This window comes from Somniosus microcephalus, chromosome 33 (genome assembly GCF_052327205.1).
Source record: "Somniosus microcephalus isolate GS21.2 chromosome 33, FLI_Smic_1.0, whole genome shotgun sequence".
Classification (NCBI taxonomy): Eukaryota; Metazoa; Chordata; class Chondrichthyes; order Squaliformes; family Somniosidae; genus Somniosus; species Somniosus microcephalus.
In genome coordinates this window covers 4,375,915-4,403,278 of record NC_141019.1, presented here as the reverse complement: position 1 = coordinate 4,403,278, position 27,364 = coordinate 4,375,915, and the positions used below count along the sequence as shown (strand labels likewise).

The 27,364-nt window shown below is 45.8% G+C and overlaps 1 protein-coding gene across 6 annotated transcripts in view; it reads left to right on the top strand.

The window, feature by feature from the left end:
- Positions 1-27,364, top strand: part of LOC147096943 (cytoplasmic dynein 1 intermediate chain 2-like) — a 74,520-nt gene that overhangs the window by 41,431 nt on the left and 5,725 nt on the right. For 4 of the 6 annotated variants that reach the window (XM_085972610.1, XM_085972609.1, XM_085972608.1 and 1 more), the window contains exons 5-16: positions 218-277; positions 3,257-3,372; positions 9,144-9,239; positions 12,515-12,677; positions 12,837-12,936; positions 16,359-16,484; positions 17,710-17,856; positions 18,083-18,196; positions 21,130-21,263; positions 24,015-24,159; positions 24,795-24,935; positions 26,875-27,000. In XM_085972610.1, coding sequence (XP_085828736.1) covers positions 218-277; positions 3,257-3,372; positions 9,144-9,239; positions 12,515-12,677; positions 12,837-12,936; positions 16,359-16,484; positions 17,710-17,856; positions 18,083-18,196; positions 21,130-21,263; positions 24,015-24,159; positions 24,795-24,935; positions 26,875-27,000 — 1,468 coding nt within the window. The remainder of the gene's footprint in view (positions 1-217; positions 278-3,256; positions 3,373-9,143; positions 9,240-12,514; positions 12,678-12,836; positions 12,937-16,358; positions 16,485-17,709; positions 17,857-18,082; positions 18,197-21,129; positions 21,264-24,014; positions 24,160-24,794; positions 24,936-26,874; positions 27,001-27,364) is intronic. The other 2 variants (XM_085972613.1, XM_085972614.1) reach the window with 1 other exon arrangement.

Below are 27,364 nucleotides of genomic sequence, written 5' to 3'. Positions count from 1 at the left end.
ATTAACTAGCTTTATGTGAAAGATCCTTTGTGTCATCACTTAATCATTTGGTACTGGAGCTGGTCATATAAAACAGTTTACTATATATTTGCAAACCCCAAAAATCAGGCAGGGCCAGTGGACTTTTCCACTTTGATGATTGTGTAGCTTTATTTACTGTGTATGAAACTAACCTTTCACCTTTCTACTTCACGGTTTACTCTGCTAACCTCCTCAGGACGCTGCAGTGGGATACAGATCTCTCTGTCCTTCAACTTCAGACTGATTCTGAAATGCGGTACCTATCCTCTACTCCTTTCTGCTGCTAACTATAATACTTGACTAACTCTCTGAGACCAAATAAAAGAGTCCCATTAACGTGAGCTAAACTGTAAAACCTGCAATAAGTGTTTCCTTCAGGAGTTGAATCATTAGTTCATTAAGTGAGAATGCTTTCCGTAAAAAGCAGTTTTTTTTTAAAGAAGGGCTAAAATTCAGAGATCTTCAGTGACTTAACAATTGGGCAGAGGCATTTAATATTGAGAAATGTAAGGATTAGAAAATGAAGGGGACATCATTAAATGAAACAAGTTAAGAAAAAGATGTCGGTGTAGTAGTTGACCAAACATTGAAAGTGTAGGGCCCAAAGGCAAATAGACTGTTGGGGGTGTGCAAGGAATGTAAGGGCAAAGTCTTGAGACTGATTCTATAAAGCATTAGTGATACCCCATGTGTTTTGAGTTGTGGTTTCCAAACCAATTAAGTGACCTAGAACATGGAAAGGGTTCAAGAGAAAAATCAAGCAACACGATTTCAGATTTTAATCCATTGAGAGGGGCTGAAGAAACTAAATTTTATTAGGAAAAGATGATATTATTATCCATCTTTATCAGATACTGAATAGGAATGTAAAGAGGCTTTTTAATACAAAATAGGATAGGAGAAGCAGGGAGATGGTTATATACTAAACCACACAAGTTAAACTTCGCTTAAGGAAACCTTCTTCATATAAAATGTCATCTCGTGGAACAGACTGCTATCTTGAGCAATAAATAATGGCCTCGAAATCCTCTGAGTCCAATATAGCGGGTGACGTGCGCGTGTTCATGCAACACTGGTAGCGTGCCACCCACCATATTGATTAAAGCTCCTCCATAGGCATCGAGGACGTGCGCATGCAACAGGCATTATGTCCCCTATTTGCACATGCAAAGGACCTGGCACCTGTTTCAGGACCCTTTGCAAATTTGGATTGCAAACGACAGCAACAGGCGCCGTGCACACTGCCGTCAGTTTCTTCAGACACTGAGCAGCCCTTAAAGGGACCTTATTACTTCACTTCTTCGGGAGTTAGGAGTGCTCCACATTAAAATCCACGGGCTGCTGCTGGCCACCACACCCCTCCCCCGGCCCCATACTTTTACAAACCAGGAGATCCACCTGAGTGTCCCTGGGCCATCACACACTGACATTTTAAAAAGCTTTATTTGGCAACTTGCGCATGGAAGCACAAAGTGCCCAATAGAAAACTTCAACTATGAAGCACAACAGTGCTGTTCTGAACTGTTCCCATTTTCATCAAGGTATTGTTTCGGAGAGATGTATATTGAACAAAATATTAATTTTGGTAGAAGTAGGTAGCCTTTATCATCTGTGTTCAGAGGGTGATATTACAGGGACCCTGGGCTTATCTTTGTATTAAGCATTCGGATTTTTAAAAGTGGAATAATATGCATTAGATCATTGCTGAAATGCTGGAAAAGCTGTGATTGTAATGCCCGAGCATTCATTGGAATTTTAATTGTTCCTTCCATATGCCTCATTCCTACTGCTTAGCAAACCACTTGCCAGTTAGATTTAACTCTTGATTTATTTATCTTTAAAAAAAAAAAAAATGTGGATATGGAGAAGAAGCTTGTTGGACGATAGGTGTGTAGTTGAGCTTTGCTTCACACCCAAACAATTACTACTGTGGTAAAACTCACAGTATATGTAGCCCTTATTTATTCATTCATTGTTTAATTAGCCTTTAATTTCAATTGGAGCACCTGTCCTGCCATCAGGCGGGCGATCCACACAACAGTTTGCAGCCCAAGCTCTGAAGGTGAAAATGACCCCCGGTATCTCGTGTGTTAATGTCATTGCAGTACATACACTGCACCTGCATACAGGTATTTATTTATGCTTTTACTGCCAGACCATCCCAGATTTGACTTTTACACGATTCCATCGGTGCGCTCTTCTTGCTGCAAAATCACCTCCTCAATCTCCACTTTTTGTTCATGCATACGAAAGTCACGTGTACAGCATTAGTGTTACGTACAATATTCCACCATCACGACTTTTTACATTTAAATCTTCTTTGTCCTGTACAATAAATCAGACAGCCACTTATAACAGACAAAATACCAAACACAAACCAGTCTGCTATGTGGTTCACACTCGAGCTGTTTCCATTCTCATCTGGAGGGTAACTGGGGAAATTGGAACGAGTATTTATTTTAAAAAACTCATACTCCAGTCTAATGCTAATCACATCCAAAAATGATTTTTTTTAAATATAATCAAAACCTACAGGATACGCTCCTGAAACTCCAGTATTTAAACTAGCAGATTCCAAAAATCTCACTTGTAGCTGTAGGTCTGCAACTGATATCAAATGCTTACATTGCTGCACTTTGGCAAAGGATTCAAGAGCAGGTCTAGAAAGGTTTACAAGGGATGTTTTAAGTATTTATTCCCACTGGTTTAATTATGTGGCCTCTACATGAAAATGTTCTGCACATAATCTGTGTGCTTATTGTCTGCTGAATGCATGCATAATATGTGTTGGGGCTTCCAGTTCATCGTGCAGACTGCCGTTGGTAAACAATAGTTCGTTTATAACATTGCATAACCGTGGCACCTCCATTATTTGCCAAAATGGTGGGGACTCCTTGTGGATAATGGAAATTGGTGAATAATCCAAATTCTGATCTTGTACGTATGGTACAGCAATATCCTAGGCACACGACTGAAGGCACATACAATGCAAATAAGACAACAAAACGTTCATGTAGTTGCATTCACCGTTAAAAGACGAAATGCAGATAACAAAAGAAGCTATTTAACGAGGTGGCATCTCGCACAATTGTCCTGTGAAAATTCTGGCAGATAAGAGTATGGATATTGGAGGTTCCATTGCAATCGCTGTAGAAGCATAGCAGTCCTCAAGATTTGAGTGTCACTTTGCTACTCGCTGCACCACAGTGATTTTTATTTATCAATTCCTATGTAGACATCACCTGCAAAAACTAGGAATAGCCAGAATTACCCATGTGGATATTGCACCTTGTGAGCGTCTTGGGCACTGCAAGGAGACCCAAACACCAGTGGTTGCTAAACCAGATGAAGGTAGGCTAACACTAATCATTTTCCAGTCATTTTCTCCTTTCATTATTCTTTTAGATCTCTTTCCCCCATGAATTCTCCCTTTACTGTGGTGAACAGGGCTATAAGCTTTTCCATGGCTGTGCTGCTCTGGGTTTTAACCATCAAGAAGCACATTCTCTCTAAAGAAGGACAGATATTTTACTTTACCTTAATGCCAAGGTAGAATACTTTGTTTTCATGGAGCACTGTGACGAGCAGCCTAGGTGAAAACGGACAAACCTCACAAGTTAGCTGGCAAATTCAAGTACCAGACTGCCTAAGACCTTGAACTCTTGCTTGCCATCCAATTTCTTCAAAACCAATCACCAGAGACCCTCTGTTACAGGACAAGTACATGTCTGCTGTGCAGTGAATCTAGTGTAAATTGCACCCTAGATGGAGATCTTATTCGCAGCCAAGTGTTAATATAGCCTCTATTGGCCGACCAGAGTCGGACCGTATTCTCATCAGGCCAATTCATATTGTAATGCATCTTGCCTAGGCTTCTGGAGCCTACAATCGCAACTGCTCATTTCATGGAGTGGCTTTGGTATATGAGCCATTAGTGATAGTTTGACTTGCTGACCCCTTCACTTAGCCCTCCTTCAGCTTGAAGAGTGTAGTGCCTGTGTCGAGGGAAGTAAGGGGACAGAGCAAAACGTATCTTCACATTGCTGGAGTTTCCCCCTTTAACACCCCATTTCTGTTGCAATCTTGCCTCTAGCTGTAGCTAGTTGGACAGGACTTCTAGGTCATAGACTCCTCCATTGACAGCAGCAATGCTGCTCATATTGGCTGACAGGATGGGATAGGTGAACCTGCTGAGTATTTTTCTCTTCCATGGGGCGTTCTGCTATAGAGAGCTACCTCCATCTGATGCGACAATTGAGAAGTGGCCCACTGGAAAAGACCTGGTTGAATGTAAATTGGTATCATACCCTCAGTGACCTACATCAGGGATTGTTTCAACATTGAAGGTTTTTTAGTGCTCAAAATTGCTGTTTTTATTTGTAAAAGTGAGGGCGCTCAGTCAGCAATCTCAAATCATTGAATCATAGAAAGAGCTCTCCAGCCTAACCCCGCTTTCCAGCTCTTGGTCCGTAGCCCTGTAGGTTACGGCACTTCAAATGCACATCCAAGTACTTTTTAAATACGGTGATGAGGGTCACTGCCACTACCACCCTTTCTGGCAGAGTTCCAGACCCCCACCACCCTCTGGGTGAAAAAATTTCTCCTCAACTCCCCTCTAAACCTCCGACCAATTACTTTAAATCTGTGTCCCCTGGTTATTGACCCTTCTGCTAAGGGAAATAGGTCCTTCCTATCCACTCTATCTAGGCCCCTCATAATTTTATACACCTCAATTTGGTCTCCCCTCAGCCTCCTCTGTTCCAAAGAAAACAACCCCAGCCTATCCAATCTTTCCTCACAGCTAAAATTCCCCAGCTCAGGTAACATCCTCGTAAATCTCCTCTGTACCCTCTCTAGTGCAATCACATCCTTCCTGTAATGTGGTGACCAGAACTGCACACAGTATTCTAGCTGTGGCCTAACTAGTGTTTTATACAGTTCAAGCATAACCTCCCTGCTCTTATATTCTATGCCTCGGCTAATAAAGGCAAGTATCCCGTGTGCCTTCTTAGCCACCTTATCTACCTGTCCTGCTACCTTCAGGGATCTGTGGACATGCACTCCAAGGTCCCTCTGATCTTCTGCACCTCTCAGTATCCTACCATTTATTGTGTATTCCCTTGCCTTGTTAGCCCTCCCCAAATGCATTACCTCACACTTCTCCAGATTGAATTCTATTTGCCACTGTTCTGCCCACCTGAACAGTCCATTGCTATCTTCCTGCAGTCTGCAGCTTTCTTCTTCATTATCAACCACACGGCCAATTTTTGTATCATCTGCAAACTTGTTAATCACACTTACTACATTCAAGTCCAAATCATTGATATATACCACAAAAAGCAAGGGACCCAGTACTGAGCCCTGCGGAACCCCACTGGAAACAGCCTTCCAGTCACAAAAACACCCGTCGACCATTACCCTCTGCTTCCTGCCTCTGAGCCAATTTTGGATCCAACTTGCCACTTTGCCTTGGATCCCATGGGCTTTTACTTTCATGACCAGTCTGCCATGTGGGACCTTATCAAAAGCCTTGCTAAAATCCATATACACTACATCAATCGCACTACCCTCATCTAACCTCCTTGTTACCTCCTCAAAAAATTCAATCAAGTTAGTCAGACACAACCTTCCCATATCAAAGTAACAACAGAAAATGCTGGAAAAACTCAGCAGGCCAGGCAACATCCGTGGAGAGAAAATAGAGTCGACGTTTCGGGTCGAAACCCTTTTTCAAAACTGGAAAGGAAATGAAATAGATCGAAAGGCAGGGCTGGGAGAGAACAAAAGAAGTGAAGAGACATTAAGAGGTATTCAAAACCAGACGAGATGGTGATAGGACTAGTGGAGACAAAAGACGGCTCAAAACAAAGATGTGGATAAAATATAAGCAAAAATGTAATGGGGGCCGAGGTTATGATCTGAAATTGTTGAACTCGATATTGAGTCCGGAAGGCTGTAAAGTGCCTAATCGGAAGATGAGGTGCTGTTCCTCGAGTTTACGTTGAGCTTCCGTGGAACAATGTAAGAGCCCGAGTACAGTGAGGTCTGAGTGGGAATGGGGCGGTGAATTAAAGTGACAGGCGACCGGAAGCTCAGGGTCCCCCTTACGGACTGAAAGGAGGTGTTCCGCAAATCGGTCACCCAATCTGCGTTTGGTCTCCCCAACCTAGAGGAGGCCACATCGTGAGCAGCGAATACAGTATACTAGATTGCAAGAAGTACAAGTAAATCGCTGTTTCACCTGGAAGGGGTGTTTGGGACCCTGGACAGTGGGAAGGGGGGAGGTATAAGGGCAGGTGTTGCATCTCCTGCGCTTGCACAGGAAGGTGCTGGGCGAAGGGGAAGGGGTGCTGGGCGTGATAGAGGAGTGGACTAGGGTGTCTCAGAGGGAGCGGTCCCTACAGAATGCTGAAAGGGGAGGGGAGGGGAAGATGCGTTTGGTGGTGGGATCACTTTGGAGGTGGCGGAAATGGCGGAGGATGATCCGTTGAATGTGGAGGCTGGTGGGGTGAAAAGTGAGGACAAGGGGAACCCTATCGTGGTTCCGGGAGGGAGGGGCAGGGGTGAGGGCAGAAGTGCGGGAGATAGAATGGACACGGTCGAGGGCTGTGTCAACCACAGTAGAGGGGAATCCTCGGTTGCGGAAAAAGGAAGACATGTCGGAAGCACTGGTGTGGAAGGTGGCATCGTCGGAGCAGATGCGGCGGAGACGGAGAAACTGGGAGAATGGAATAGAGTCCTGACAGGAGGCGGGGTGGGAGGAAGTGTAGTCCAGGTAGCTGTGGGAGTCAGTGGGCTTGTAGTGAATGTTGGTCAATAACCTATCCCCAGACATGGAGATGGAGAAGTTGAGGAAGGGAAGGGAAGAGTCGGAGATGGACCATGTGAAGGTGAGGGAAGGGTGGAAATTGGAGGCAAAGTGAATGAAATTGTCTAGTTCAGGGCGAGAGCAGGAAACGGCACCGATACAGTCATCAATGTACCGGAAGAAGAGGTGAGGGAGGGGACCCGAGTAGGACTGGAACAAAGATTGTTCCACATATCCCACAAAAAGGCAGGCATAGCTAGGACCCATGCGGGTCCCCATAGCAACACCTTTAATTTGGAGGAAATGAGTGGAGTTAAAGGAGAAGTTGTTCAATGTGAGAACAAGTTCAGCCAGGCGGAGGAGGGTGGTGGTGGATGGGGACTGGTCGGGCCTCTGTTCAAGGAAGAAGCGGAGCGCCCTCAGGCCATCCTGGTGGGGGATGGAGGTGTAGAGCGATTGTACGTCCATGGTGAAAAGGAGGCGGTTGGGGCCAGGAAACTGGAAACTGTTAAAGTGGCGGAGGGTGTCCGAAGAGTCGCGGATGTAGGTGGGAAGAGACTGGACAAGGGGAGAAAAGATAGAGTCGCGATAGGAAGAGATAAGTTCGGTGGGGCAAGAACAGGCTGAAACGATAGGTCTACCAGGGCAGTCCTGTTTGTGGATCTTGGGAAGGAGGTAGCAGCGGGCTGTGCGGGGTTGGGGAGCTATGAGGTTGGTGGCCGCGGGGGGAAGATCGCCAGAGGAGATGAGGTCAGTGACAGTCTTGGAAACGGTGTTTTGATGTTCGGTAGTGGGGTCATGGTCCAGGTGGAGGTAGGAGGAGGTGTCGGAGAGTTGGCGTTCAGCTTCCGCTAGGTAGAGGTCGGTGCGCCAAACAACAACAGCACCACCCTTGTCAGCAGGTTTAATGACAATGTCAGGGTTGGATCTAAGAATGGAATGCTGCAAGTTCAGAGGGAGGTAGGTTGGAGTGAGTGAGGGGAGCAGAGAAATTGAGATGGCCGATGTCACGGCAGCAGTTAGCGATGAAAAGATCTAGAGAGGGTAAGAGGCCAGGGGGAGGGGTCCAGGTAGAACGGGAATTCTCAAAGTGGGAGAAAGGGTCAGCCGTGCGGGGGGAAGACTCCTGGCCAGAGAAGTGGGCACGGAGACAAAGGTGGCGGAAAAAGAGCTCAACATCGTGCCGAGCTCGAAATTCATTGAGGTGGGGGCGTAAGGGGATGAAGCTCAGGCCTTTGCTGAGGACTGATCGTTCAGGGTCAGAGAGGGGAAGGTCAGAGGGGATGGAGAAGATGCGGCGGGGGGTGAGATTGGGAGAAGGGGGGTCAGAGGAAAGTGAAGGAGAAGGTGGTTCCGGAGGGGCGTTGGTGTTCAAGAGTTGCTGAAGCTTGCGATCCTTGACATCGGAAATGAAGTAAAAACGTTTTTTGTTGAAGCGTCGGATGAGTTGAAGGATGAAATGGAACTGTGGACCCAGAACAAATCCATGCTGACTGTCCCTGATTAATCTGTGTCTTTCTAAATGAAGATTTATCCTGTCCCTCAGCGTGACAAATGTGGTGTTACCTCTAGTAAAGGCCCCACCATAGGAGGGAGAAAAAATTCAATGGGCAAGTCACCTTGGGGTGCTCGCGTGGATTTCCTAGCAACCAACTTAGTGGCAGCGGTAGAACCCTGATTGTAGATCCGACTGCCCTGTTAGCCAGCAAATAGTGCGTGGCAATAGGTTCCGATGGGAAGGGAGAAAATAGACATTTTACAAGAGAAGGAGAATTTTTCAAATTACCGTATATTACTCTCTGTGCACACATCACATATAGGTTAGGTTGTGTTCAACCTGAGTCATCCATCAATGGCATTTGAAAAAATGTTTTGAGTATAAATGAAGTAATACAGGAAACTTTCGATTAACCGGCCATTAAATAACCGGAACGCTCTATCCACCGGCAAAATTCAGGAGTCGGTTCAGGTAACTTTTTTTACTTTTATTACTCCATTTGTGGCTGTGCAAGGGTGTAGCTGAAACTGTTGCTAAGCTACAGAGACGCTTGCAACTTGTGCCCATTGTTTTGAAGCTGTAAACAGGGTTTGTTGCTTTATACGGAGCTCTGAGCTCCGTATCTTTTACTATAGCGTTCGGTTATCCGGCATTGTTGATGGACCGGCACCACGTCGGTCCCGTCCGTGCCGGATACCAGAAAGTTTCCTGTACATTGATTTCAGGGGGGTACAATTACATTTTGTGGATATATCTGTTGATTTCTACCCATCTGATGTGTATCGATTTGCTGTTTGATACAATGACTTTTTGCAGAGAAAGAGGAAGCACCAGTTCCCGTGAAAGCACCAACCGAAGCAGATACCGAAACACCTGAAGAAACCCAAGAGGAGACCGAAGAAGAGCATCAAGGTAACTGTTCTCAGATATTTGGGATAGACTAACTTTTCATTATACCGTACTTGGCTGAACGAAGCTATTCAAGGAATACCCACTTCAGATTTTCGCCGAGTCTAGAAGGATGCTGCTCTCTGCTGAATTGGTGGAGGTGCTCAGGGTTATGAGCCAAGAGCACGTAAGTCTCCAGCACATGAAATGTCTGCTCCCTGTGAGTGTGAAGCACAGTCCGAGAGATTTTAGCTCAAGTTTAAAAGGGGGTTGGGGGGGGAAACAACACCTTGCATCGAAAGTGCTTTTTCATCCCCCCCCCCCCACCAATAAATGCTCACATAGAAACATAGCAGATAGGAGCAGGAGTAGGCCATTCAGCCCCTCAAGCCCGCTCCGCCATTCAATGAGATCATGGCTGATCATCCAAATTCAGTACCCTGTTCCTGCCTTCTCCCCATATCCCTTGATCCCTTTAGCCTTAAGAAATATATCCAACTCCTTCTTGAATATATTTAATGAACTGGCCTCAACTGCCTTCTGTGGTATAGAATTCCACAGGTTCACCACTCTCTGGGTGAAGAAACCCCTTATCATTAGACTGTGACCCCTGGTTCTTGACTCCCCCGCCATCGGGAACATCCTTCCTGCATCTAGTCTGTCTAGTCACGTAATTTTTTAAAAAAATTCGCTTATGGGATGTGGGCGTTGCTGGCAAGGCCAGCATTTATTGCCCATCCCTAGTTGCCCTTGAGAAGGTGGTGGTGGTGAGCCACCTTCTTGAACCGCTGCAGTCCGTGTGGTGAAGGTACTCCCACAGTGTTGTTAGGGAGGGAGTTCCAGGATTCTGACCCAGCGATGAATACTATGTACAGATATATATGCGACAGCCTCTCTGTTGTATTGCAAACATAAGATATTGGTGTTATCGGAAACCTAGGTTGATACGATTAAACTATTAATAGCAGTTTGTTCAAACCTAAGCATGAGATTGTTGTCAATGAAAAGTTTAAAAGTGTTTCATTCCAGTTGGAATTTTTCAGTTGAATTAATTATGTCTTCGTGCACTGCCTCTGGTTTTGTGGAGCTGTGGTATAACATTCCTGCACCATGTCCTTGGATAAGGCCTGTTGTTTTTCCTTTCTTGATATACATTTAAACTTGCCATGGGTTTGGTTGTTTATGTTGAAGTTTGAAAATGTTTGCAGACTCGATGCAGTCTACTTTATTTATCGCAGGTATTCCTGTTGGGATTTTGTGCAGCTATGATTTGCTCTAGCTTCTTTGAGGTGTGAGGGGGATGTCTGTGACTGAGTGAGAGCAGGTGATCTGCTCCCGAGCTCCAGCCAGTGCCACTCGGTTCATGCCAGTAGGAAGCACACAAATGTAGTTGGCGAAATTCCCTTCTCGCGGCAGTGCGACAAAGATCGTCAACTTGGTGGCACAGAAGATCAAATCCCCACCGTCCTGCTGTTGTGCGTTGGCGCACCAACATGCTACACTCCTCAATCTAGCAATCATTCAAAAACCAGGAGGTTGAATAAAGCCTAGTAATGTTGACAGTAGAGAAGGCCTTATTCAGAGGCATTTTGTTACCATTTTGATACCATTCTATTCCTTTGGCACAATTCCCGTTCCAAAGATTTTTGGAAAGTTATGGTTCGTGCCTCTGCACTCTAACTCTTTCAGTATTCTGGGATACATATTATTGGGGCCTGGTGACTTGTCCACTATTAGTCCCATTAACTTTTTTAGTGCAGTTTCCTTTTGAATATTTATCTCCTGTAGTGACTCCTTCACATCCTCTTCAGGTACTGCTATAGTCCTATTTTCATCTTCTTTAAATACCGAGGCAAAATACTTATTAAGCATTTCTGCAATACACCTTGAGTATTGTGTGCAGTTTTGGTCGCCTTATCTGAGGAAGGATGTTCTTGCCATGGAAGGAGTTCAGCGAAGATTCACCAGGCTGATAACTGGGATGGCAGGAATGACGTATGAGGAGAGATTGGGTCGATTGGGCTTGTACTCGCTGGAGTTTAGAAGAATGAGAGGTGATCTCATTGAAACTTTAAAAATTCTGACAGGACTGGACAGACTAGATGCAGGATGTTCCTGATGGTCGGGGAGTCCAGAACCAGGGGTCACAGTCTAAGGATAAGGGGTAGGCCATTTAGGACAGAAATGAGGAGGAATTTCTTCACCCAGAGAGTGGTGAACCTGTGGAATTCTCTACCACAGAAGGCAGTAGAGGCCAATTCATTAAATATATTCAAGAAGGAGTTGGATATATTTCTTAAGGCTAAAGGGATCAAGGGATATGGGGAGAAAGCAGGGACAGGGTACTGAATTTGGATGATCAGCCATGATCTCATTGAATGGCGGAGCAGGCTCGAGGGGCCGAATGGCCTACTCCTGTTCCTATCTTCTATGTTTCTGTGCAATCCCTTGCTCTCAAGTACAAGACCCTTCATTTCTAAGTAGTGCCCCCTTTAACTATCCTTTAACTTCTAATGTGCTTATAAAATCCCTTGCTGTTTCATTTTATTTTGACCGCCAGTCTCTTTCATAGTCCCTCTTGCCCTTCCCAATCTCTCTGCTTTTCTTCTATACCTTTTATATTTGTCATCATTTCTTCTGTACTATACTGCCTATACTTAGCATCTTTGCTCTAACCTCGCTATTCATTCTCGGACCCCCAGCCTTTGATGCATCCCCTTTCCTCCTAGTATATTTAATCTTCAGTTCCTGCCTCATTACTTGGAGCTAGATCCAGCAACTCTCCCTTCCTTGTTGGAGCTGCATCATACTAATTAGGGAAGCAGTCCTGGTCTGATCTTGGACTCGTTTTGTTGTGGGATGACACTGATTGGTAATACAATGGGGAAGAGAGGGGACCATTGGATAGAGAATCTCCCTTGGGCAGCACTCAAGAAGAGGGGGAGGAGTGTGCTGCAGGGGTGTACATTTGGGTATGTATAAGCTGGGGATGTATACTAAAAGGTATCATGCAAACTGCACATAATATGGTTCTGAAAGGTTTACGGGCATGTTGTTTATTTCTTTTGTTCGTCACAGATCTAGGACCTGAAGTCCTGATTCTTTGTGCTGTCTTTAACATTTTCCTTGCATTACACAGAGTTGTTAAGCGTGAGAAAAATGCAGTGGACCAGCTCTACGTGCCAGGGAAGGTGTCTGATGTAGGAGACTTGAGGAGGGGAATGGGAAAGAAAAATAGTAATGTTTATATTAAAAAGAGAGACCCCTCAGCTCAACTATTATGTAAAATTTATTTCCAGCAATTCAGCATGAGCTAACTGAGGACGAAAAAGAGAAGATTCTTCATTCAGATGGATTTCTGGCCTTCTTTGATCAGACCTCCAGAATGATGGAGCAAGCACTTACTGAACACATTGACATCTTCTTTGACTACAGTGGGCGCAACTTAGATGACAAAGAAGGGTGGGTAATGTCTTCCTTCCTTCTTATTAATAAATTATTTTCTGCCACTTTCTTTCTGACAGACCAGTCTGAGGACTGCACTGTGCTTTACAACTACAATGAATTGGTCTAGTGACGTATTGCTGTATGTTTTTAATACATTATAAAATGCCTCCACAGGGAGGTCCAAGCAGGAGCCAAGCTGTCACTGAACAGGCAGTTTTACGATGAAAATTGGTCAAAGGATCGTGTTGTTACCTGTCTGGACTGGTCACAGCAGGTGAGTAAGCCTTATGGGAGAGTTAGTAGGGGTAGTGAAGTGATAGCAATGGGTTTCACTTATTGTCTTCTGACGCTTTGCATCAATGTGCTGATGAAACGATTTCACACAGCAACTGAAGGCTACTTTCTCCCTAATGGTACAATGATGAAAAATCTAAATGCATACAAAATGATGCTCAGGCTATTGGAATCCTGAGTCACACATTTTTAATGTATTTAAATAAAGCTGTCCAATACTGAGACTGGCGGCACCAGCCCTATGCTACATGTAGGTTGTATCAGTTGGCAAAGCTCTGCATCTGGCTGACTGCTGACCCTGTTGAAGACAGTTCCCCACAGTCATTGCCAGATAGGTGAGATCTTCTTCTTATCGTGTCCACGGACAGTCTATACATAGCCCAGCCAGAACTGGACACGCCTTGTTGTTGAATTCGGCAAGATCTGCAACAGTGCAGGGTTCCTCTAACGATGGGCATTGCAGGAGATGTTGCATAGTCTGTGCCTCAGTTCCACATTCACAAGTTGTCGGGCTGGTTGAATATCCCCATTTGCTTAGTGACACCTTTGAGCAACCTACACCGGTCCTAAGTCTGTTAAGGCACTTCCAGGTTGCCCAGTTGCAATTAGCTCCTGGGGGAAGGCTTTCATCAGGTAAAATTTCCATCGCTGGGGGTTGTTCAAGACTGGCGAGCCGGTCTTTCCACAAGGCGATGCGGGCTTCAGATGAGGTTGATTGTAATGGAACAACACTGTTCATGAAGCTCTTCCTTGACTTTAGGCAGCTGGGTGTAGGTGTGTGACAATGCAGAGGGTGCCTCTCATCTGATGTTTGACGGAGTCGCTCTTTCTTGCTGGCTACCGTTCTTCTTATATCAGGGGGAGCGATACCCGCCAGGATATATAGGCTGTTGGTTTTAAGCAACCTGTGATAAATCAGCAGCTTGCATTCAGAACGGCATCCATCTTCTTAGCATGAGTAGACCTTTCCCATGCAGGGCAGGCGTATTCGGCAGTGGAATAGCAAAGAGCAAGTGCACTGGTTCGTAATGTTTTCGGGCTTGCTCCCCATCTTGTGTTAGTGAGCTTATTCAGGATGTTGTTTCGTGCGCTCACTTTTGCCTTTGTCTTCTCGATGTGGTTCTTGAAGGTGAGGCATCGGTCAAGGGTGACTCCTAAGTAGATAGGGTGCTCGCAATGCGTCAGTGTTGCTCCACACCAGGTTACTTTCAGCTGGCGTTTGGCTTCACAGTTTCTGAGGTGGAATGCACAAACTTGCGTCTTTGATGGGTTTGCGCGAAGGTGGTTTTCTTCATAGATGAGATGATGTAGATATGGTTGGTGGCATCTTGGTGGGGTGCCTTTGAAGAACAATTCACCATGACAACATGCAGACAGGCCTTCGCATATCCTGTTTGTGCCATCAGGTGTTCCTTGGTAATTGGAGCTTCCACATGCACTATTCCTTTGCCAAAGCAAGGTCTGTAGAAGTGGACATGAGGCTACAGGTAGGTGAGTGCACAGCATCCCTGGTGCTGGCTGACTTCCCTCTGTTGCTCGCTCTTCCTCCTCTTCAAAAAAGCAGAGATACGGTGAGATTCCCATGGGGCAACCCACTGCGGTCCAATGATATCTGCGGGAGGTGAGAGAAGGCTGCCGGTGAGATTCCCATGGGGCAACTGATATCTGCGGGAGGTGAGAGAAGGCTGCCGGTGAGATTCCCATGGGGCAACTGATATCTGCGGGAGGGGAGAGAAGGCTGCCGGTGAGATTCCCATGGGGCAACCCACTGTGGTCCAATGATATCTGCGGGAGGTGAGAGAAGGCTGCCGGTGAGATTCCCATGGGGCAACTGATATCTGCGGGAGGGGAGAGAAGGCTGCCGGTGAGATTCCCATGGGGCAACTGATATCTGCGGGAGGGGAGAGAAGGCTGCCGGTGAGATTCCCATGGGGCAACTGATATCTGCGGGAGGGGAGAGAAGGCTGCCGGTGAGATTCCCATGGGGCAACTGATATCTGCGGGAGGGGAGAGAAGGCTGCCGGTGAGATTCCCATGGGGCAACTGATATCTGCGGGAGGGGAGAGAAGGCTGCCGGTGAGATTCCCATGGGGCAACTGATATCTGCGGGAGGGGAGAGAAGGCTGCCGGTGAGATTCCCATGGGGCAACTGATATCTGCGGGAGGGGAGAGAAGGCTGCCGGTGAGATTCCCATGGGGCAACCCACTGCGGTCCAATGATATCTGCGGGAGGTGAGAGAAGGCTGCCGGTGAGATTCCCATGGGGCAACTGATATCTGCGGGAGGTGAGAGAAGGCTGCCGGTGAGATTCCCATGGGGCAACTGATATCTGCGGGAGGGGAGAGAAGGCTGCCGGTGAGATTCCCATGGGGCAACTGATATCTGCGGGAGGTGAGAGAAGGCTGCCGGTGAGATTCCCATGGGGCAACTGATATCTGCGGGAGGGGAGAGAAGGCTGCCGGTGAGATTCCCATGGGGCAACTGATATCTGCGGGAGGGGAGAGAAGGCTGCCGGTGAGATTCCCATGGGGCAACTGATATCTGCGGGAGGGGAGAGAAGGCTGCCGGTGAGATTCCCATGGGGCAACTGATATCTGCGGGAGGGGAGAGAAGGCTGCCGGTGAGATTCCCATGGGGCAACTGATATCTGCGGGAGGGGAGAGAAGGCTGCCGGTGAGATTCCCATGGGGCAACTGATATCTGCGGGAGGGGAGAGAAGGCTGCCGGTGAGATTCCCATGGGGCAACTGATATCTGTGGGAGGGGAGAGAAGGCTGCCGGTGAGATTCCCATGGGGCAACTGATATCTGCGGGAGGGGAGAGAAGGCTGCCGGTGAGATTCCCATGGGGCAACTGATATCTGCGGGAGGGGAGAGAAGGCTGCCGGTGAGATTCCCATGGGGCAACTGATATCTGTGGGAGGGGAGAGAAGGCTGCCGGTGAGATTCCCATGGGGCAACTGATAGCTGCGGGAGGGGAGAGAAGGCTGCCGGTGAGATTCCCATGGGGCAACCCACTGTGGTCCAATGACATCTGCGGGAGGGGAGAGAAGGCTGCCCTACAACAAATGTCTCAAAGTCAGATGAATGCCTAAGTGGCAAGGAAATGTGCACAATACACAAAGTGGGCGGAGATCTGGTGCAATGGATTTCTGCCCACTTTCTGATCAGGCTCAGCTGATTGAATACCAGTGACCCAAATCCAATCCAGAGAGATTGAATGCTTGTGGTGGTGTTGGAGCGTCAGTCTTGAGCTGGGCGGTGGGAACTGACTGCAGTTGTTCTTTCACCTGACTGAGTTGGAATTATACCCGACAGTGTAATGAGGGTGCGCTATATCTTGTATTAACTCCTATGAGTTAAACTGATCGGTTTCTTTCCTTCATCACTATTTTTTCAAATAGTATCCAGAACTACTGGTTGCTTCGTATACTAATAACGAAGATGCTTTGCATGAGCCTGACGGTGTAGCTCTTGTATGGAATATGAAGTTTAAGAAGACCACTCCAGAATATATCTTTCACTGCCAGGTATTGTATAATGTGTTGAAACCCTTTTACATGTATGGTTTGTGGATTCCAACTCTTCCTAACCGCCTGCTAAGTTTGGGAATCATGCAGAGTCTATCTATCTTAGTGTGATACCAGAAAATTATATATTTATACATATTTGAGTTGTCTAATTTTACTGTCCAATATTTAGTATTAACCTTTACAGAAAGTGTGCTGTGGCGTTAATATTATTTATAAAATGGAATGATATATGATCCTTATTTAGTGTGTACATGCGAAGTTGCTGCTGCACCTTGCGCTCAAAATCATTCATTTTTCCCGTGTGTATTGCATTTCCACATTAAAATATTTCTAAATCTGAGTGTAGCAGCAGTGACTTGACCAATCTATACTGCAGTCGCCATTTCCTGTTAATTACACACAATTCTGTTGTTCCTCTGCCTCTTTTTTTTAATCCCAAAGTTGTGCACAGAAAGGTTTCCTATAAATGAGACTTATTTTCACACAATTTGCCTGTTGTGCTTTGATGCAGACCGGAGCAGGTAATTCATTAGGGCATCTAGCTCTTTTATTCAGACATGGACTGGATGGGGAGGATTGCAACTGGGCACAAACTTGTTTTGCGTACGTTTGAACCCCTCTCGTTGACTAATTACTGAGTGTACTTCCTGTTGACGCCATCAAGCCGCTCAGTTCCATGAAAAAAAAGAAAGACTTGCATTCAATGTTCCTTCTAAATTTTTTTTTTGTGCGTGGTCCCTTTAACAGGCCGCGTGGCCCATTCAAATTTTCGCGCATGCGCAGTTTCTTCCATTTAAAAGCCAGTGAGCGGCCTACGTGGGACCTCCAGACCGCTACGCAGCTTAGCGGGAACGTTGCTTGTATTTATATAGCGCCTTTCACGACCTCAGGATGTCCCAAAGCGCTTTACAGCCAATGGAATACTTTTTGAAGTGCCATCACTGTTGTAATGTAGGAAACACGGCACAGTTTGCACACAATTTACAAACAGCAATGTGATAATCTGTTTCAGTGGCTGAGGGATAAACATTGGCCAGGACACCGGGGAGAACTCCCCTGCTCCTCTTTAAATAGTGCTGTGGGATTTTTTACGTCCGCCTGAGAGAGCAAACAGGGTCTCGGTTTAACGTCGCATCTCAAAGACGTTTAGTTTAAAGTCTTTTTTGATCTCTACTTTGAGTTATGAGACGGTCTGATCGTATTTAATTACTCTCTCTTTCAGTCAAAAGTCATGTCTGCCTGCTTTGCACAGTTTCACCCAAATCTTATGGTGGGTGGAACGTATTCCGGTCAGATTGTCCTTTGGGATAACCGCAGTAACAAGAAGACACCTGTCCAGCGGACCCCACTGTCTGCTGCAGCCCACACGGTGAGAATAATCCATTTATTACCACATACTGAAAATAAGTTTGAATCCAAATCTTTAATCACATCACATAGATCCAATATATGAAGTGGACAGACATAATAATGGCGGCAGTATTTGGTAAACACACCTAATGGGGGATAAAACTGTCCAGTAAAAGAGATTGGAGCAAACAGTTATTTTCCAGATCTTTACATTGATATCCCAGTATGACTATTCTGTGTTACAGCATCCTGTGTACTGTGTGAACGTTGTTGGTACTCAAAATGCTCATAACCTGGTCAGCGTCTCCACTGATGGAAAACTATGTACCTGGAGCCTGGACATGCTCTCTCAGCCACAGGTAAGGAACAGAATTTTAGGAACTTGTGTTTCTCATTACCTGAAATCCTTTTGAATGCATAAAATAGAAAGAAAGCAAAGCTGCTTTGGTCCTTGTAATCGTTCCAAAAAGGAGTGAGTATCATCTTTCTATAGCAACTTGCACTGATGTGAAACCTTTAACGTAGTAAAACATCTCACGGCACTCCTCAAGGGAGATGGCCCACCGAGCAGGAGCTAGGAGAAGGTTGATGGAGATGACCGATGGTGTGGTTGAAGGGGTGACTTTGAAGAGACTTTTGAAGGTGGCGAGAGATGGATCAAGGTAGAGGAGTTTAGGGAAGAGAATGCCAGAGTGCAGCTCTAAAGGTTCTGCCACCGGTTGGGGGGGTTAGAGGGGGGGGAGGGAGGGAAGAGATGCTTAATAGACAAGAGTCAGAAGAACTGATGGTACAAGCTGTGACGTTGGCCTGGAGGAAGTTGCAGAGGTGGGATGGAGAAAGGATTTGTGAACCAGGGTGAGGATCTTTGAATTTAATGGTTGGTGACTGGGAGCCAGTCGAGGTTGGTTAGAACAGCTGTGGTAAGTAAGCAGGTTAGGATGCGGGTGGTGGAGCTCTGGGAAAGTTGGTGTTTATGTAGGGTGTAGCTCGGGAGATCAGTGAGTATTGGAGAAGTTGAGCCTAGAGGAGACCAGGATTGGATGAAGGTTTCAGAAGTGGTGTTTGTGTAGGGTGTAGCTCGGGAGACCAGTGAGTATTGGAGAAGTTGAGCCTAGAGGAGACGAGGATTGGATGAAGGTTTCAGAAGTGGAGTTTGTGTAGGGTGTAGCTCGGGAGATCAGTGAGTATTGGAGACGTTGAGCCTAGAGGACACAAAGATTGGATGAAGGTTTCAGAAGTGGTGTTTATGTAGGGTGTAGCTCGGGAGATCAGTGAGTATTGGAGAAGTTGAGCCTAGAGGAGACAAAGATTGGATGAAGGTTTCAGAAGTGGTGTTTATGTAGGGTGTAGCTCGGGAGATCAGTGAGTATTGGAGAAGTTGAGCCTAGAGGAGACAAAGATTGGATGAAGGTTTCAGAAGTGGTGTTTATGTAGGGTGTAGCTCGGGAGATCAGTGAGTATTGGAGAAGTTGAGCCTAGAGGAGACAAAGATTGGATGAAGGTTTCAGAAGTGGTGTTTATGTAGGGTGTAGCTCGGGAGATCAGTGAGTATTGGAGACGTTGAGCCTAGAGGAGACAAGGATTGGATGAAGGTTTCAGAAGTGGTGTTTATGTAGGGTGTAGCTCGGGAGATCAGTGAGTATTGGAGACGTTGAGCCTAGAGGAGACAAGGATTGGATGAAGGTTTCAGAAGTGGTGTTTATGTAGGGTGTAGCTCGGGAGATCAGTGAGTATTGGAGACGTTGAGCCTAGAGGAGACAAGGATTGGATGAAGGTTTCAGAAGTGGTGTTTGTGTAGGGTGTAGCTCGGGAGATCAGTGAGTATTGGAGACGTTGAGCCTAGAGGACACAAAGATTGGATGAAGGTTTCAGAAGTGGTGTTTATGTAGGGTGTAGCTCGGGAGATCAGTGAGTATTGGAGACGTTGAGCCTAGAGGACACAAAGATTGGATGAAGGTTTCAGAAGTGGTGTTTGTGTAGGGTGTAGCTCGGGAGATCAGTGAGTATTGGAGACGTTGAGCCTAGAGGACACAAAGATTGGATGAAGGTTTCAGAAGTGGTGTTTGTGTAGGGTGTAGCTCGGGAGATCAGTGAGTATTGGAGACGTTGAGCCTAGAGGAGACAAGGATTGGATGAAGGTTTCAGAAGTGGTGTTTATGTAGGGTGTAGCTCGGGAGATCAGTGAGTATTGGAGACGTTGAGCCTAGAGGAGACAAGGATTGGATGAAGGTTTCAGAAGTGGTGTTTATGTAGGGTGTAGCTCGGGAGATCAGTGAGTATTGGAGACGTTGAGCCTAGAGGAGACAAGGATTGGATGAAGGTTTCAGAAGTGGTGTTTATGTAGGGTGTAGCTCGGGAGATCAGTGAGTATTGGAGAAGTTGAGCCTAGAGGAGACAAAGATTGGATGAAGGTTTCAGAAGTGGTGTTTGTGTAGGGTGTAGCTCGGGAGATCAGTGAGTATTGGAGACGTTGAGCCTAGAGGAGACAAAGATTGGATGAAGGTTTCAGAAGTGGTGTTTATGTAGGGTGTAGCTCGGGAGATCAGTGAGTATTGGAGAAGTTGAGCCGAGAGGAGACAAGGATTGGATGAAGGTTTCAGAAGTGGTGTTTGTGTAGGGTGTAGCTCGGGAGATCAGTGAGTATTGGAGAAGTTGAGCCTAGAGGACACAAGGATTGGATGAAGGTTTCAGAAGTGGTGCTTGTGTAGGGTGTAGCTCGGGAGATCAGTGAGTATTGGAGACGTTGAGCCTAGAGGAGACAAGGATTGGATGAAGGTTTCAGAAGTGGTGTTTGTGTAGGGTGTAGCTCGGGAGATCAGTGAGTATTGGAGACGTTGAGCCTAGAGGAGACAAGGATTGGATGAAGGTTTCAGAAGTGGTGTTTGTGTAGGGTGTAGCTCGGGAGACCAGTGAGTATTGGAGAAGTTGAGCCTAGAGGAGACAAGGATTGGATGAAGGTTTCAGAAGTGGTGTTTATGTAGGGTGTAGCTCGGGAGATCAGTGAGTATTGGAGAAGTTGAGCCTAGAGGAGACAAGGATTGGATGAAGGTTTCAGAAGTGGTGTTTGTGAGATAGAGATGAAGACAGACAATATTACAGAGATGGAAATAGGTGGTCTTGGGTGTGGAAGCCACACATTTGGTCTTGCCAATGTTGAACTGTAGAAGGTTCTGTCTCTTGCATAACATAACCCTTTAGCCCTGTATCTTGAGACGTCTCTTGCATATGAGGAGCGCCATATAAATGCACATTGTTGTATCATCCACTTGTTATTGGTGATTTTTTTTTGCAGGACAGTATTGAACTGGTACACAAGCAATCGAAGGCAGTTGCTGTAACCTCCATGTCCTTCCCACTGGGGGACATCAATAACTTTGTGGTGGGCAGTGAAGAAGGTTCCGTGTACACAGCATGTCGCCTTGGCAGGTATGGCAAATGCACTTGTGGAGAAAATGTACTATATTACCGATTCTATCAAATATAGAAGTCCATCACTTTTTTGTGATCTGATTAGTTTGTTAGCTGAAGCCAACACTGAAGTTCTGGGGTGCAAGCTTCAGCACCATTGCCAAGCAGGTGAGGGAGATGATGGAGCTCAGAGCTGGTTAGTAAGGCCTAGATAGTGTGTCCTTAAAGGCTGACGGGTGGGAGGAATCATAAGATGAGCACAGGACAAGGTACTTCAGCGCAAAGTACAAAATTCTGCTTTTTATCTGTGAACAGTGCTGCGAGATATCACTTTTTATATAAGGTGATTTATATTGTGAATATAATCCACGTATCCCTTTGCATATGATAGAACATCTCTGCATGTATTCCCGCTGTTGTTTGACATACAGTAATTGGGTACCATTGTCAGTTTTATTAAGCTCCCTAACAAAAATGAAACTGTAAACTCGTAGACCAGCTCATCGTTTCAAGTGAAATCTCAAATCAGCCCATCTGCTACCTGACCGTCACAATTTGAGTTCCGATCACTTGTTGACTTTTTTCCCCTCAGTGGGTTACAGTTGAATTTCCGCTATTTGAATGTGTGGGGTGCCATTATTGAAATCGAGCAGCAATATTCCCACTCTGTGATAGATATGTTTGTACCACAGGGATGTCAGTCGGGTGAATTCACTGATTCAGTGGGGAATTGCATCTTTCCTGCTAAATCTTTCTCGTGGGCCCTTCACTCTGTTCATGTGTCTTGGTCTGAATACTCACTGGATCTCCACGAGGAGCTTTGGCCATAAAATGATGCAAAATCAAATGTAAAGTTTCAGGCTTTCCATTATCTATTTCAAGGTGTGCAATTGTAGATACCCATTGCATCATATTTAATCCTGGTTAGGCAATGTACATACAGTGAACTTGCTGTTGAAATTAAGTTGCAGTCTTGATGTTGGGTTCTGGATGGAACATCCAAATGGAAAGATGATGAGTTTCAGGACAATTGCCCCAGGCTCCTCCTCTTCCCCTGCTTCCGCCCAGGCTCCTGCTAAAGCAACGATACTTGCAGGGAGAAAGTGTTTGAGATTTTTTTTTTAAAAGGCAGAGATGATAACAAATGTCTGAGTCAAACAGAGAGAGAAAAAGAGGGAAATGGAAAGAGTTCTATGCGGACGACCTGGTTCTGCTGTCTCCCACAGAACAGGGATTACAGCAACAACTAGACCTACTCGACAAATACTGCCAAAATTGGGCTCTAACAGTAAATCTAAAGAAAACCAACATCATGATTTTTCAAAAAAGGCCCAGATGTCAGGAAAACAAATACCAGTTTACCCTCAGTGATACCACTATAGGACACACTATGAGCTACACCTACCTTGGTCTAACTATTACAGCATCAGGGAGCTTCAGCATAGCAGTGAATGCACTAAAAGAAAAAGCCCGAAGAGCCCTATATGCAATAAAAAGAAAATTCTACAACATCCAAATCCCAATCAAAATCTGGCTCAAAATATTTGACAGCATAATCCTGCCCATTGCACTGTACGGTAGTGAAGTATGGGGCCCGCTAAATCACCAAAGCTACACTAAATGGGAAAAACACACAATAGAAGCCCTACATGCAGAATTCTGCCGAAGCATCCTTCGCACCCAAAGAAAAACGCCAACAAATGCATGCAGAGCCGAACTAGGCAGATACCCACTGATAATAAACATCCAAAAACGAGCACTAAACTTCCTAAATCACCTCAAATCTAGCTCCCCAGACACCCTTCATTTCAAAGCCTTTCAGACCCAAGAGCTAAACCCAGAAAAGAGTCCCCTGAGTCAGCTGCTACTGAAACTAAGTACTCAGCCGGACCCTGACCAGCCCCAGACCAACACAGCCGTCCAAACACCAATCCGAGTGAACCAAATCATTAAACAATGCAAAGAAACCTACCTGGAACATTGGAACAAAATAACCGAAAGCCAAAGCAGATTAGAATGTTACCGGGCCCTAAAAAGAGAATATAAACTGGCAGACTACCTCACGACCATCAGAGACACAAAACAGAGACAGACCCTCACCAGGTACAGACTAAGCGACCACCAACTGGAAATTGAAAAAGGCAGATACAAGAAATCCTGGCAGCCTAGAGAGAATAGAATATGCGATCAATGTCTGGCCGGCGAGGTTGAAACAGAAATGCATTTCCTCCTAAAATGCGAAAAATTCAACACATCAAGAAACATATTATTCAACAAGCTAAGCCAAACAACCCCAGATTTCAAGGAACTGGATGACCTGTCAAAATTGAGATTAGTCCTGGGAGAAGGAGACAGACCATACCTTGGGGCCAAATATGTAACAACATGTCACAACCTGAGGACTGTTTAAAATTAAGACTGTTTAAAATTAATATTGAACGTACCAAATGAAGTACAAAGACTGTTTAAAATTAATATTGTTTAAAAGTAATATTGTATGTACCCAACAAATGTCAAATCGATTGACACCTACAGAATGTTGGAAAACTGTACCTTTTTGCTATGTAAGCTTTGGCAATATGGTTCTCTGTAAACTTTCATGCCAATAAAGCATTTGAATTGGAATTGGAATTGGAATTGGAGTAGAAGAAAAATGCAGAGGCCGCCAACAGGAATGATGCCTAGTGCAGTTGCAACTGATAAAGCAAGAACACAATTGTGTCAATTGTTCTGAAATTGCAGAGTGATTGTTTGTCTTGTAAATTACAGTAAAGCTGGAATCATCGAGATGTTTGAAGCACACCAGGGTCCAGTGACGGGGGTCCATTGTCACACAGCAGCAGGGGCAGTGGACTTCTCTCATCTTTTTATCACTTCATCATTCGACTGGACTGTGAAGCTCTGGTCAGCTAAGGTGGGTATAAATGGATATTAGCAGACTCCACTGACGGCATCTACTGAGTGATTATGTAACCTTTTGCATGATCACTTTGCCACCAACACCAATGTAATTCGAATGGATTTTATACAATTTAGTTGTGCTTATTGTGACTTTTTAAATATTTTGACTCCTCAGCAGGTATTTGTGGCTGAAATAATGTTATTGTGTTAATTCATCCCTAATGACTTGGAGGTGACGTCTCCCTCTCTCAGCCAGATAGACCAGGAGGGTTTCTGGTTCAATCCACAGTCTGTACTGAACTAGATGATCTCAGCCCCTCTGGGTTAGAGTAGGAAAATGCAGCCAAGGTTCCTGCTCCTGATCCTTCTACAGCAATCCCTATTGGAAGGCTGTGTGGGTGCTGGGTGGAAACATGATCTGCTCGGCTGTGATGTCCTCCACAGCCTGATGACACTGCTGAGGGTCACTTGAAAGAGGTAGCAGAGGACAACTGGAACTGTAGCCCGGTGAAGGAGTCAGTACTTTCAGGAGAGGAGAAATTGGAGAGAAAGAAAATTAATTCTGTTAGCTTTCAATTTATGTGTCTAGAGTATTGTATTCATTTTCTGGTGATCTCTTAAGTCAACAGAATTCTTTTCTTCTTTTAGAGTAACAAGCCCTTGTATTCCTTTGAGGACAGTTCAGACTATGTGTTTGACGTCATGTGGTCTCCTATACACCCTGCACTCTTTGCATGTGTTGATGGAATGGGTCGGCTTGATCTCTGGAATTTGAATGAAGACTCTGAGGTAAGTCGAGAAAGACATTGGGCGGAAACCGGATTCTCTCAATCGGTGAATATGACTTATTAATTAACGGAAATAGTTTTAGGTGGCAAAGCACACTGGAGCATCAGTGGTGGGATGCAGGTTGGATTTCCCAACTCTTGAATTTCCAACCTCTCTGAACCAAGCCTGCACCGAGAAGTCAAGGGCCCCTATGGAAGGGAAACCAGGATGATGGAGTCTCCAGCAAATGGTGACCAGCTAACAGCAACATTCATTGTAACCTGGGAGCAGACCACATCCTCATGAGTACAGGAGGTGTGTGGTCCTTTGGGTGGCGAAGGTGTGTGCCCTGATAAGAAAGTCATATATAACCGTCAAGAAATCATTGATTCAGGTCATTACTGATCTGTCGAAGGTTTTGATGCAGTGAAACCAATTGCACATCCAAAGGAGGAATAGACCTTGGGGGAAAAATGTGGTTGCTTTGTGCCTCTAGTTAGCGCTGTAAGAGGGCGCTAATGGGGCGCAAAGCAACTAGCGCCCGGGTGCGGCGATGTTTGCGCTGCTTGCGAAATTGACCAGACATTTTGCGGTAGCACTAAACACTACCGCCATGATCTCCTGCGCCCGCAGATCGTGACGTCAGTCGAGCGTGCAATGCCCTGGTAGCGCCCCGGACTGGATATTGAGTGGTGCCCCCTGCCTTACCGCCTGCCGCTAGCAATGACTGGTTGAGGGGAGCGTTTTGCAGTCGGCTAGGAACTGGGGAGCGCTATTTAAAGGCGACCGCTTCCTGCCTTTTTTTGTCGGCGACATTTTTGCACCACGCATTCTGAGAGAGAGAAAGACTTCTGGAGAGATTCAACACTGGGTGAGGGAGTTTTGGATACTGAGCAGCACTTTGCAGGTTCATTTTGATTTGACCTTCCTTGCATCGATTTAGAAGAGACTGTGGGGGTTGCACTCTGAGCTCTTTCCTTGGGCCTCTCCATTGTTCTTTCCAGCAGATTTGATGTACAGGTCTCTCCAGGCCGAGATTCAAGGCTGCAATGAGCAGGATGTGGATGGAGAGCAAGATCGACCCTCCCCTTTAAGAACTGGCCGGAGCCAGTGTGTCTGTGTTCCATTGCTGACTGACATCACATGAACTTCACCAGCGCTCTGAGATAGCACCTCGCTCCTCGGTGTTAGCACCTTAAGAGAGGTGTGTAGCGCCTGATTTAGCGCTCCAATCACCTCCAGGGGCGATAAAAGCCAAGTTTGCAGTCGGAGGCGATAATTAGCGCCAGGCGCTAAACTTTGCGCACGGCCGATAATCGCGCCCCAAACGGGGCGATACCGAATTTCTCCCCCCTCGAGTCTTGTACTTCCTCCTAGCTAATCATGGGGGTTAGGACATTGTGGATGGCAGTTATGGAGAAATCAATAGCCCATGCTATTCTATTGCTTATGTAAATAATGAAGATAGCTGTTGAAATACAAGTTCAGACTGCTGTAAGGAGCCCCTTTGATGTGTTTAAACTGATCTGGTTGCTTCTTGTAAGAAAAGCAATTTTGCAGGCTGTCTAGAAAATGGCCTGTTGTATATTATTAACCTTCGGCTAAAGATTGTTTAAATAATAGTGCGTCTTCAATGTGTCCACATCATGAGACACCCTGTCTCCATATTGTTATCTCATGTTTGGGGGACGGTGGCATGGGAAGCGTTGTCTGTTTCTAGCCTTGTGGAATGTGTAGGAGACATCAGATGAGTGGTGGGCTTGAGACAGTGAAATTGATTGACATACAGGCCCAAAGCAGACTCGAGGTCCTGTAAGAACTGATGACGTATATAAGCTGTGAATGGGACTGTTTTTGTTAGAACGTAATAAAGCCTTTATACTTCAGAACAAAAACACCTTCTAGCCTCTTCGTTTAGAGACTGAACCTTAAACAACTTAATTACACTTCTAATATGCAGGTTCCTACTGCAAGTGTCACCATGGAGGGAAACCCTGCGTTGCATCGTGTACGGTGGGCGCAGTCAGGACGAGAGATTGCTGTGGGTGATTCTGAAGGCCAAGTGTTGATTTATGATGTCGGAGAGGTAAGGAGCTTGTATTGAAGGTTCCGCAGGCTAAATTGCAGTTCTTTCCTGTTATATTTGAACTTTTCTTCTCCCTGCCTCTCCTGCAGGCACCAGCTCTTGGCTCTTGCACAAGCACTGACCACCTTCCAGTGCCTTGTGCAAGTGGTCATTTTTTCACTCTACGAGACTACAGAACATCGGCAAGTTATTCCACTGTGGTGGATGTCACAGCCAGCTCCAATCTTATCCCTGCCAAAATGCAGATGGGCATTTTCCAGCGGTAGTCACAGGAAAAAAGTCACTGGCTGAGTTCCCCCCGGGGCACTGAAGTAAATTGTAGTGCCCTAACTGCACCTCTGGCTGAGATTAGATACTTCAACAC